The sequence below is a fragment of the Monopterus albus genome, unplaced genomic scaffold (assembly GCF_001952655.1).
Source record: "Monopterus albus unplaced genomic scaffold, M_albus_1.0 scaffold98.1, whole genome shotgun sequence".
Classification (NCBI taxonomy): Eukaryota; Metazoa; Chordata; class Actinopteri; order Synbranchiformes; family Synbranchidae; genus Monopterus; species Monopterus albus.
In genome coordinates this window covers 2,303,477-2,317,094 of record NW_018127978.1, presented here as the reverse complement: position 1 = coordinate 2,317,094, position 13,618 = coordinate 2,303,477, and the positions used below count along the sequence as shown (strand labels likewise).

At 40.9% G+C, this 13,618-nt stretch overlaps 1 protein-coding gene across 1 annotated transcript in view; it reads left to right on the top strand.

Moving 5' to 3' along the window:
• myt1a (myelin transcription factor 1a) overlaps positions 1 to 13,618 on the top strand; it is an 82,105-nt gene that overhangs the window by 38,510 nt on the left and 29,977 nt on the right. The window contains 7 exon segments of the mRNA XM_020609075.1: positions 935 to 1,048; positions 6,385 to 6,602; positions 6,978 to 7,180; positions 7,318 to 7,518; positions 7,634 to 7,782; positions 10,286 to 10,348; positions 10,610 to 10,678. Coding sequence (XP_020464731.1) covers positions 935 to 1,048; positions 6,385 to 6,602; positions 6,978 to 7,180; positions 7,318 to 7,518; positions 7,634 to 7,782; positions 10,286 to 10,348; positions 10,610 to 10,678 — 1,017 coding nt within the window.

Here is a 13,618-nt window from a genome sequence, read left to right as displayed (position 1 = left end):
TAGCCTTACCTCTAACAAAACTAATGGGGGTAAACTTCCTTAAAATCAAATTGTTGGGTTGAAACACTCGCATTTCCCCATACTTAAATTAAGAGAATTGTTTATTTGATTATAGCAATTCTGAAAATAGAGATTTAATTTATTCGTTTTAAGCCTTACATCTGTCAAAGCCATTGGGGGTAAACTTTGTTGAAACTAAATGAACCCATACAGTGGGGGAGAAACATTCACTTTTCCTATGCTTAAGTATTTAATTTAGAGAGAAATATTAAGCCTTATATCCATAAAATATTTAGAGACCAACAAACTGTCTGAGGGTTGCTGCTCTGTCCAGTTGTTAGGGGAAGTTTAAAAAACCCTTTGATGTGTGATCCTTACCCTGGAAGTGATGGTTGGTCATATTATCCCTGGGAAACCCTAATAAAATCCCTTGATGTAGTTTTAAGTTTTTATAATAATTTGTTTTGAAATGAAAATCTAATGCCTACATGTGAAACCTTTGACGTACTGTATGTAATTAGTTTAATTCAATTCGATTAGGGGCCATAAAAGTTGACAGCGTTTGATCTAGGTGAAAGCTAAGTGCGAAAAGTGAGCCGAGTCAAAAAAAAAAAAAAAAGTCATAAATATTGACTTCACACCTCAGTTAGACAGGAGCTGCACTTTATATATCTCTCTGCTCTGCTATGGCCCATACCTTTTTTTTGTTCATGTATTATGCTGTATTTGACAGCTTTGTGGAGAATCGAGGATTATCTCTGCCTTTTATCCTTCACTTTCTTACAGTTACATTTTACCAAAATGTTCATAAACACATACTTTAGTGTCTTTAAAAGTCTTACATTATCCATAACTCAAACTCCTGTTTATGTATTTATAAGAGTTGTATTTCATTTAACGCATATGTTTGGATACTGTATGTGTCTTCTGTCAGTCTGTCTGGCTGCCCCATTGCTGCAGCAGCTAAACTGAACAAGAACCAGGACAAGCATATTAATTTACCGGCTTCAACCAGTGAACCCTCTTCCAACTCTGACAGAGTGCTCAGGTGAGAAATGCAAACTAAGGGCTCTATTTTCCTGCAAGAGAATGCAGTGCTAAACTTGTGTCTAAACTCCAGGCATAAGGTGATTATGGATGTGTTCAAGGGTGTTTTGCAATTTTGGTGACCACAGATGCAGCACACTTTCATGCACAGCCAAGCATCACTGACCATATTATTATAGGAAGGAATACATCATGAGTAGGTGCAGTCAGAATGAAATTGATGAGGTATCACATCAACTATTATGCTGCTGTATTGTTTTCAATGTAATTGGAACACAAGATTTATGACCGCCCTCCATCCCCATCACCTCAACCCCAACCACCCCCATATCCTTTTTTCCAGCATTTACTGTTTTACTGGGGAAATTAGAAGACCACCTGTGTGACATAAAAAAAACCTGCTTTATTATTGGGGTTTCTCATGGGAATAGAACAGAGTGTCCAATCAAACAATAAGAGACCATGGATCACACATCAGAGTTTTTTTTATTACATAAAAGGGGAAACTCTGGCCTGGAAGGAGTTTGGCGAGGCCATGGAGGAAGACTTTCAGTTGGCTTCAAAGAGATTCTGGAGAACTGTCCGGCAGCTCAGGAGGGGGAAGCAGTGTTGTGCCAACACTATTTACAGTGGAGATGGTGTGCTGCTGACCTCAACTGAGGATATCATTGGCCGGTGGAAGGAGTCCTTTGAAGATCTCCTCAATCCCTCCGACACGCCTTCCATAAAGAAGCCAGGGCTGGGGACTCAGGAGGGGACTTGCCCATTACCCTGGCTGAAGTTGTAGAGGTAGTCAAGGAACTCCTTGGTGGCAAGGCTCCAGGGGTGGATGAGGTCCGCCCCGAGTTTCTCAAGTCTATGGATGTTGTGGGGCTGTCTTGGCTGACATGACTCTGCAGCATTGCGTGGAGTTCGAGAACGATGCCTCTGGACTGGCAGACTGGGGTGGTGGTCCCCCTTTTTAAGAAGGGGGACCGGAGAGTGTGTTCCAACTATAGGGGGATCACACTTCTTATCCTCCCCGTGAAAGTCTATGCCAGGGTGCTGGAGAGGAGAATCCGGCCGATAGTTGAACCTTGGATTCAAGAGGAACAGTGCGGTTTTCACCCCGGTCGTGGAACACTGGACCAGCTCTATATCCTCACTAGGGTGTTTGATGGTTCATGGGAGTTTGCCCGACTAGTCCACATGTGTTTTGTGGATCTAGAGAAAGCCTTCGACCGTGTCCCTCATGGCATCCTGTGGGAGGTACTTCGGGACAATGGGGTGCGGGGCTCATTGTTAAGGGCTGTCCGTTCCCTATATGACCTGAGTAGGAGCTTGGTTCGCATGGCCAGCAGTAAGTCAGACCTGTTTCTGGTGCATGTTGGACTCCGCCAAGGCTGCCCTTTGTCACCAATTCTGTTCATTATTTTTATGGACAGAATTTCTAGGCGCAGCTAGGGAACAGAGGGTGTCTGTTTTGGTGGCCGTAGAATCTCATCCCTGCTTTTTGCAGTTCTGTTGGCTTCATCAGTTCAAGACCTGCAGCGTGCACTGGAGGAGTTTGCAGCCCAGTGTGAAGCGGTGGGGATGAGAATTAGGCCCTCCAAATCCGAGGCCATGGTTCTCAATCAGAAAAAGGTGGATTGTCTTCTACAGGTTGGGGGCGACTTGATCCTTCAAGTGGAAGAGTTTAAGTATCTCAGGATCTTGTTCATGAGTGAGGGAAAAATGGAGCGGCAAATTGACAGCTGGATTGGTGCGGTGTCCGCAGTAATGCAGCAGAAATGAGTTTCTTCCAGATAGGGTGCGGAGCTCAGTCACCTGTGAGGAGTAGAGCCACTGCTCCTCCACATTGAGCCGAACCAGTTGAGGTGGCTCAGGCACCTGTTTAGGATGCCCCCTGGATGCCTCCCTGGGGAGGTATTCTGGGCATGTCCCTCTGGGAGAAGGCCTCGGGGCAGGCCCAGGACATATTGGAGAGATTATGTCTCCCGGCTGGCCTGGGAACACCTTGGGGTTCCTCCTGAGGGCTAGAGGAGGTGTGTGGGGAAAGAGAAATCTGGGGGGCTCTACTCAGACTACTGCCCCCACGACCCGGCCTCAGATACAGTGGACAAAGATGGATGGATGGATGGATAAAAGGGGAAATCACATGACTGTGGTGTTTAATTTAACCCCACATGGAGCCCACTGTATTTACCTGGGAGAATGAGTTACAGTAAACATGTATGGCAAAGGGCCTAGCTGGCATTGTTTAGAGCATGGCAGTCCTCATCTGAAGCAAGGGACCAGGATCTGCCTTGGTCTGTGGATCTGGAGGAGCCACTGTAAGTGGACAACAAGGAAGAGTTTCACTCACCAGCATATGGCCCATGGACCAGCGAGGTGACTTAGGCTTGCTACCCGCCATCCCACAGACACCCCAACCGATATGCCAGCTAGTTCTGCACCAAGAGAGGAGGTGGTGGAGGACTGAAGTAAGACCAACATTTACAGTACATCTCACCTGACTCTTCCTCCGGCTCTGCTGCTGCTGCAGTAGAGTGCACGGATGAAGTGGAGGGTTTATTGAGATCCGATGTGCTCCGAATTATTAAACTGACTTTGGTGAAGGTGGTTAAAATACTGATCACTGCTCACATACAATCATTGTGCAGAGTGTGCGCTACCAATGCTGAGCCATCTAAACACAGCTGTTCAAATCCTCTCCTTAAACAAGTGCTTCATGACATTTATTATAAGCCAGATCATCCAGGGTTGTTGGGTGGAGTTGACTGATTAAAATATCCTGCTGAGGAGGAGTTGGGAGAAAAGTTAAAAACAGAAGATGTGAAAGACTGGCTGTTTGAACAAGACACATACATATACACAAACCTACACAGTATCATTTCATGATAGACAGTTTATACTGCTTATTTTGCATTGTTTGCACTGTTTGTTGCTTGTTAATCCTGCTTATTTTATTATATTACACAGCCTTATGCTGGTTTATGGTTTACTTGCCCCTTGCATGGGGATATGTACTCATTGAGAGCTGATGAACCAGGGTCCGGTGTGTGTCCGACAGCTGGCTAATAAAGCAGATTCTGATTCTGATTCTATAGGCCCCACCTGCATCAGCCTGTTCGAGAAATTATATGATACAATAGACAAGCTTATATTGGAAATTAACCACATTTTTAAACAAAGTTGGATATCTTGCTAGTATACAATACAAACATGAAGAAAGTAGCTCTCGGTGACCCGAAACACACCATCATATTTGATCCAACATTGGCCTATATGCCGGGATTTCAATCCAAAATTTATAATACGATCGCTGATAGAACAGTGGCGCCATATGGTGCAGATATAAATGCCAGGCTAAATAATCTATACATTTACTTAGACATTATACACTACCAACTAGCTGGTGACATACGCACCTCTCTTAAGAATTGCAGTTCAGGGCAACTCTGGTGATGTTATAACCATCTCATATTAGAGGGCCCACTCTCTGCCATTGTCCAGAAATCACATTGCAAACATTAAAATAGAAAAGTGACATGGGTGAATTTATTAATTTCACATACAGGCAAATCATTGTGAAACTACATTTTAGACCCATCAAAGGATTTTGAAGATGTTCCATCAGGATCAATGCCACTTCATACAATATTATATGTCACAAGCAGGGAGCAGTTTACTAGTATTCCAGGGGGTGCTCGTGTTATATGGGAGAGGCATAGGAAGAATATTTGCAAAACTGTTTGTCATGCCTTTGGCCCGGAAATCATTTGAAACCGCCAAACTACATATTAAAATCACAGCATGAGATTTAACAAAACACGCAGTCAGCACCCTGATGGTGGCAGCCCGGAAGCCCTCTGGCACACAACCAGAGGCCTCAGGAATTTATCTGCTGTCATATACTGTACGTCTCTCAGGAGAGGACTGAATAAAAATGCACTCCAATCATTCACACCTTACAATTTCGTCGGAAGTGACACATCTCACAAGAATCTAATGACATCTTTTAGAAAATGGCCCTCATTCACCCCAAGTCAGCCAAATGCACCTTGACACAACTGGATCTGTTCACAGCCCCATTAACGCAACTCAGTATTGAGGATATGTGGAGTTACATCCTGTAGCCTCCATCGCACAAAGCATCTCTCAGAATTTTTTTTTATCAATCAATCCTGTTATATTGATTTGAATTCAACATTACTGCCTCTTTGAAAATAACCACAGGTGATGGGGGAAACATCCCTGCAGATGCAGCGGTCGAGATAATTAATTATCCGTTAAATACCATTTTTTCCACAGTGTGATGTCACAATTGGAGATAAACTCATTTCTCAGTCCAGCGCGATATATCCCTAGTGTGTTAACTCTTTCTGATCTAGAATACTTCTGCAAAGTTAATAAGGCTTTAAGCAAAGGCAGTTTATGTCTTAATCTCACCGACATCGTGCTTACACCAGGGAAACAGACTCTGTACTGGTTTTTTATGTTCTTGTTGGTTGGGACATAACAGCAGGTGTTTCACTGGGGAATAATCCACTGTGTAGATGCAGATGGTCCAGACAGCACTGTGTCAGGTCCACTAATAAATATTTAAAAGTTTCACACATCACATCAGCATAACTCTCCATAAAATACTTTTTCTTGTGAGGATACATTTGCTGGGCTAAAACATTGATTTGGGCTTTATTCCTGGGGTTTTTGAATAAAAATGTGCATGTATCTGAGCTGATGGTTTTTTCCAGACCTCAAAGGGCCACAAACAGAAACAGAACAAGGTGTACACAACTTGACAACATCAGCATCTATCTGCCAACTATATTGAGCCATTTCAGTAACCAAAAGGCAGTGTTGACCCATCAGGCAACAGCCTGCATTTGTCAAAACCATTCTGCACTTCTTTAACTTCACATTTCTCAAGACAAATCCCTGAATTTTCTCCCTCACAGGATGTCAGGCTGTGGTGTCTGGCTAATGTAGCTGTCCTCCAGTGCTCTGAGGCACAGTTTTCATAATTTAGAGTGATCCTCTTGGCTTTCAGTGTCACTTTGTTTTTCCTTTGTCTGATATGTCTATGCAGGCATTGCGCTGCCTAATTAGCAAACACACAGCCTCAACTGCTCTTCTCCCCCTGCTTCAGCATAAGCACATTTATTCATGGAAGGAAAATACCAAACACACTAATGTTCAACAAAGAGTAGACATGTACCCAAGAAAACTGCATAATGACTGCGAATGAGGTGATGCAGAAATTACACTGGCAGGAAAATAGAGCCCTAAGAGCATAAAGCCACTGTATGTCTGTGTCACTACAGGAATAATGTATAATTAATAACTTTCTTCCAGGCCAATGTGTTTTGTGAAACAACTGGAGATCCCTCAGTATGGCAGCTACCGGCCCAACACCGTGACCACCACACCACGGGCTAACCTGGCAAAGGAGCTGGAGAAATACTCCAAAGTGTCTTTTGACTATGCAAGCTTTGATGTCCAGGTGTTTGGAAAGCGTATGCTTATTCCAAAGACACCCAGTACCACTGAAACATCATCCAAAGCCTTCAAATGTAAGACCTGCACAAACTTCAGCTCCATGCTCCATTTCTATATTTGATTTTGACATGGCATATACATACTGTATATACTCATGAAATTTAAAAACACACCACATTTCTGTAATTTAACAAATATGTGGTGTGTTTTTACATTTCATGAGTATAGATAGATGGGAAGAGAGAGACTATCAATCCCTCAGAGAGAAATTCTGTTAAAATGTAAAATTAAGGGTAACATTGGAAAATCTGACAATAAAACTTTGACAAAATTTACTGGTTTTAACAAAAATTCTATGATGTCAGGGCTGTCTGTGATAAATATTGTGTGTAATTTGCCCGACTCCTGTTCTTATTCTAGTAAATTCACTTTGCACCATTCCCACACAGCTAAAACGTTCCATAAGGCCTCCGCCCCGAGTCACAGTATGTCAGGAGGATTTTCTAAGAGCACCTTATCATCCGGTGGCTATGAGTATAGCCAAGATGCAGAGGCAGCCCACATGGCAGCAACAGCCATTCTAAACCTGTCCACCCGTTGCTGGGAGAGACCAGAGACTCTCAACACCAAGCCCAGGGAGACCTGCACCAAGGTTCTCTGGCTTTCATTCAGACACATTCTTCTTGGGGATAACTTTAGATTAACACAACAATGCACCATGTGCTGCACTCTCATTCCTTAATATTCTGCCCATTTCAGTTGCACTGACTGTGTATCTGAACTCTGTAGGAGTCAGACATTGAAGTTGATGAAAATGGGACCTTGGACCTCAGCATGAAGAAGACCAAGAGGGAAGGCATGCAGTCTCCAGAGCCTTCATCCTCTCAATACACTGGAGCCACCTTGTCTCAGAGTCACACTCACCCAGAATCAGAGGAACCGCTGGACTTCACCAAACCAAGTGGAGTCAAAGAGGAAGACCATGAAGAGGTACTATACTACACACATCCAGTATAGGAGAGTGAAAGATAATGTTGTAACAGTCATCAACAACCTGTTTTTGTGCAGCTTTATGCATATTACATATGTTTTTACTTGTCTTCAGGTGGAGTTTATGGCTCCCTCATGTACCTCATCTGATGGTGAGGAAGAAGACCAAGAGGATCTGGGGGACAGGAGGTACCCCGGTGAGGTCACCACCACCAACTTCAAGGTCAAGTTTCAGCCAAAAGACTGCAAAAAAGAGGTTCTTGTGTAAGTCACAATGTTTAACATACCACCATTAAAATTGTAATATTGAGGAACCTTTTTTTTTTTTTCATTGCGTGGATGCTGAGTCAGCATCCACACTATGTTATCCTGTTTATTTTTTTTATTTCCTCCATATGTTTTTTGGCACTTAACTCCGGCATGCTTACAGCTAGAAAAACCAGTCAAATACCAAACTGTTCAGCTTTTTAAAGACATGTGTGCTTGTATTTTTCTTATTTGTAACATTTATACTTTTTAATAAATTCAACTTTTTTCAAAAAAAATTCCCATAAAAATGAATAGGAGAGTCTTCAAATGTTCCTCCTCTTTGAACCTTAATCGCTCCAGCATACTTTCAGATAGAAAAATCATTCAAATATCAAACTGTGCAGCATTTTAAGGACATTATGGCATGTATTCAGCTTTTTTGAACACTTATACTTTTTATTAAATTCAGCTTTTTACAACATATAATTATAATGGAAGTGAATGGGAGAATGTTCCTCCTTTTCCAGCCTTTACAGCTTTGGCATACTTTCAGCTATAAACAACATTCAAGCTGTAAAAGATTCAGCAAGTCTTCAGCTATTTGTACTAACAGCTTTTTGATATCTGTTATACCTTTTACAATATACAGCATTTTGCAACATAATGTTATAATGGAAGTCAGTGGGAGAGTCTTCAAATATTCCTTCTCTTTGAACCTCTTTTTATAAGTCTGGCATACTTTCAGCTAGAAACACAATTTAAACTTTACTCAACTCAGGGCTTGTTCAGCTATTGAACTTGTAAACAGCTTTTTGATATCTTTTATGGTTTTTGCATAATCTCCATTTACATTTTATATGCCACCCCATTCATTTTCAATGTGGCTATTTATTTCTATAGCCTCACTCTAGAGTCACGTGACCCCTGCTCTGAGTCTCTGTGTGTTTTTCACGACTTTCCTGCTGGTTTTCTGCTTTTATTCTGCCAACCTTAAGCTTTCACACACACACGTTATATATGAAAAAGGTAGAGAAAATTGTGAAGAATTCGAATATGATTATTGTGATAGGATGAACTGGTTTTTGCATAAAGTGGCACATTCCACAGACAGTGTCGCCTCACTCTCCCATAGGCTCCAATGTAAAAATCACCTCTGATAATGTCCTCCAGGCAAAAGTGTGGGCTATTTCTACATCACCACTCTTCCTTCATTTTTTGCAATATCTTGACATAAAGGGGATCAAAAGTTTGTTGAAACCTCTTGCCACTGGTAGTGAAGAGGTATTTTCGATAGGACTTATAGTTTTCCTTCATTAGACATTTTTTTGAAGCCCATGTTTCACTGATATTTGCTGCTGTTTTCTAAGTGCTCAGTCACTAAACCACCAAACGCTGCACACATACACACCCCTTCTTGTTTCTCCTACTGCTTTGGGACTGCTCACATACAGGTGCTTTTTTCCCCTACTTTGTCAGGCCTGCAGACACACACACACACACACACACACACACACACACACACACACACACACACACACACACACACACAGGTTGGTCTGCCTTCAAAATATATGTGTCAGATGTCAGTAAACATTACTTATTCTTTTAGAACTTTAAGCCATGGATTTTCTACCTCTGACCTCAGGATTACACCTTCCCTTCAACTGTTTTAGGAATGCTCTCAAGTTCTCACCTTCTTCTGATAATGAAGTTCAGCTCATTTCCAGCGTTTTCAGGGTGCTTGTTCACGATTTCAGTTTCCACATACATTTTTGTCAGGAAATGCATTTGTGAAGACTAGTTCAGAACAGTTCAGGTTGGACAAGCATCAATAATAATACTAATAGCACTTTTCCAAATAGATACAAAGTGCCTAACAATAAAACATGTGAGCAGCAAATAGTTAACAAAAAAATGATGATAGTGAGACACCTGTCAATCAGTCATTCAAACAATTATGCAACCTAAAAATATAAACCTTTGTGTTCATCTCATAAGAGTCACAATACTGTAAATAGTTATAAATACTAGCTGTTAATAGCATTCACATCAATATCCAAGTCAAAATTTTAGCCTACAACTAGGAAATTTTTTTTCTGAAAGCTATTATATCTGACTTGGCATTTAATGTTACAGGAGCGGCTAAAATATTACCATTATCCTAGGTAATTAAACTCTAATCTAATTGATATTCTCCTACTGTATATTTTCCAAGTATAGTATTTTATCCTCCACACAACCAACTCTGCAGTCACACAACTAACTTTAGTTGTTAGATTGTGTGAATTTGTAAACATACATAGGAATCTTTACCATCTCTACAATCCATCCCATATGACCTGAACACAGCATTAGGTTCAGAGTTGTTGCTAAGACGCATATAAACCCAGTAATAAATCCTGTATTAAAGGCCTAAATTCTTTGGGGACAAAAACAAGTCTAAAGTGATCTGAAATGTCAGTATACCACCATCTTCAGAGGCAAAAGACTCATCTATGAGTGTGTGTTTTGGCCCTAGATGTCCCACCCCAGGCTGTGATGGCAGTGGACATATCACTGGGAACTACGCATCACATCGAAGGTAAAACCTGCACTCTGGCTTGAAATGTCCGATGACATGTTCACACCTTATTATTTTTCCTGCCCACTATTACTGCAACCACTATTACATTACTTTTAATAGTTCTGTAGAAATCAGATAATAAAATATGTCTTATTCTACCTGTGCGTGTGTGTGCGGCCAGTCCTGGCTCTGTTGTCTAATTCTAGCTCATTTCTTAGCTCATATTTAGATATCCTGTTCTCTGATTTTCTGAAGTCCTCTCTATAACTTATCTTCCAGTCTGTCAGGCTGTCCTCTTGCTGATAAATCACTTCGGACCCTCATGGCTGCCCACACAGCTGAACTAAAGTATGTCTGCTTTCTCCTTTCACCTGCAACATGTTCACTGGGTACTGAATCTGCAGATACGGCTCTGTCCCTGCTTTCTTTTAAACATGAATATAAAATAGTCAAAATCAATCATAATAAATTCCAGTATTGAAAAATCAAAATCAGAGGCAATAACTCTTAATTACTGTACAGCGCTCACTGCCATAATCTGTATGTCTATCAGGGTAGGAGGTCCATCTGCAGTTAAAATCATCAAAACATGCTGAGTTTCCAAACAGATTTCGAGCAGCATGGTTTGTTACAAATGCCAGACATGTATTTATGACACAAGATATGATGTATATATGTTCTGAAGTACTTTTTCTTTTGTAGATAGTGAAAATATTTTCTTAATATAATACTTAAGATGAAGTTACTCAATGTTTTATTTCCTAATTATATTCTTCTTCTTACTGCCATAATATAATTTTGTGGGGTGAGGGTGGGGCGACATGATTAATGAATGATTAACTAGACAGCACCCGGAAAGTGCAGCTTCCGCCAAGGAGCAAGTTCGTTTCTCCATAATGCCATAAAAGCAATATTCCCATGATAGTTTAACTCTTATATGTGATTGCTTGACCATGAACACCTACTGTTGGCATTTGGAATGACACTGATATCATTATTAGTTTGAAAGTTATTTTAACAAAATAATAGAGATGAAAGACATCCACTCAGAGACTTTAGTGAGTGGATTGTGGGCAAAGTGGTATCACATTTCTGCAAGCCTGTGTTCTGCGTGTTCAACACCTGTTTGATAAACTGCTCATATAGTCTCCGTTACTGGCTGGTTGTTGCACTATGGAGCAATCCTTTACATCTTGTGCTCTCCCTCTGCCCAGCTGTGAGTGTGTGTCTCTAAACAGACACAGAAAATACAATGGAAAAACAAAGCAAGACAGTCCATGCCAACCAAGTCATAGAGATATACAGTTGAAGTTAGAAGTTTCCATAGACCTTAGCCAAATACATTTAAACTCAGATTTTCACAACTCCTGACATTTAATCCTATAAACATTCCCTGTCTTAGGTCAGTTAGGATCACTTGCTTTATTTTTAGAATGTGAAATGTCAAAATAAAATCAGAGAAAAAGATTTATCTCAGCTTATATTTCTTTCATCACATCCCTGTGGGTCAGAAATTTACATACACTTGGTTAGCATTTGGCAGCATTGTCTTTAGATTGTTTAACTTCAGTTCAGTTTGAACACACACATAAGACAGAAATTGATTCATCTGCAGTATTTGTGTTATGTGCCAACAGCAGCTACCTAGCATTAGCTCACAAACAGAGATGAGATTAGGTCGCAGAGTCATTTGTCTGTCGCTCTCATAGACTGGATCTGTACGTCCGCTATGAGTTAGCTACCATCAGTTACAACTAGCTAAGGCTACCCATTTTGAATTACTACAGTCAGTAGAGTAAGATCCAAATGATTTAAGCAACTTTTAAGCTTAAAAAAGCAAGAATATATGCAGGTAAATACAGTGCTTATCTCCCAAAATGGCACCCAGTCTCAAAATTCAACATGGCGCCTTCACATTCTCTATACCAGTCCTATGGATGAAAATGTTAACACCTTTGAGCCTGGCTCAAAATCAGGCTCTTGCCCAGCTGTCACTGCATAGAGTAAATCTTCACTTCTGGAAGTGAAATGTCTGGAGTTTTCCATGTTTCTCCTTGAACAAACTTAACCTGCTTTCTGTGTTACCCCCTTGACTGTAGCATGTCTGGTAGCTATAGGAACATGACCAAAAACAGATTAGCTTTACATAGTACATTAACATGAGTGAATAGTAAATGGCACAAATGGCTAAATAAGTGTTCCATGCAGAATGACATAACAATGTGTACTAACAATTCTTCATAGATGCACACAACACTTATTAGGTGCACTAATCTTGACTCCTGTGCTTGGTAGTGCAGCCACACATATTGGCCACAAGGGGCTCACATACAGTACAGTCAACCTTTTAGAAAAATCCTGTATCCAAATTATGTGACGGATCAGCACCAAAATTTAATTTGTTGTTTGGTGAGTCATACCATACCTCTCCAAAAAGTTTCATTAAAATCTGCTCATTACTTTTTGAGTTATGTTGTTAACAATCAAAACAAACAAACCAACGCCCACAAAAACATAACTCCCACCTATGGCAGAGGTAATAAAAATACATAACACTAGCGTTACAACATTATTTATTTAATTTTTTAAAATATTTTTCCAGGCATTTTAACCCACCTTTTATTTATTCAGTGGGTTGCAGAGAGGTGCACTGGAAGCAAGGGAAACAGAGGGAGTGAGAGACCGGTCAACAGATCTGTCAGCAGGGCACATGGTGCACCATAACCATTCGGCTATGGGGCACGCCCAAGTTAAAGCATTATTATGATGTAATATTGTTGGCAGGCTTTTGTTGGTATTCCTCTGGATTTCCGGGTTGCAAGCGAGAGCAGACGTCTTTACTGCTCCTCTTGTCTGTTCTACACTTCAAGTCTTTGAACATACTTTACAACTACTAAAATGCCTCAAAGAGGGAAAAGAGCTAATAAATCAGAAGCGACTGAGGATATGGAGGCAGAAGAAATGTATCACAGAGTGGCGCAAGTAATGGACATCGTGGATCATCAGAAACAGATGTACATCGCGCTGATGAACCAACAGCAGGAAAGCTTCAAAGGCTTCGTGCAACTAATTATGGAGACAAACAACAAGAGATTCGACGACATGACCAGAGAAATACAGGAGATAAAAACGAGTTTGCAGTTTACCCAGCGAGAGGTGGATGTGATTAAAGCTGCCATGGGTGAACAGAAAACACAAACCAAGGAAACGAGGGATGACGTCTACAAAACGTGTGAGAGTTTAATAACTATAACGGACAAAATGGAGCATCTGGAAGCACAGTCCAAG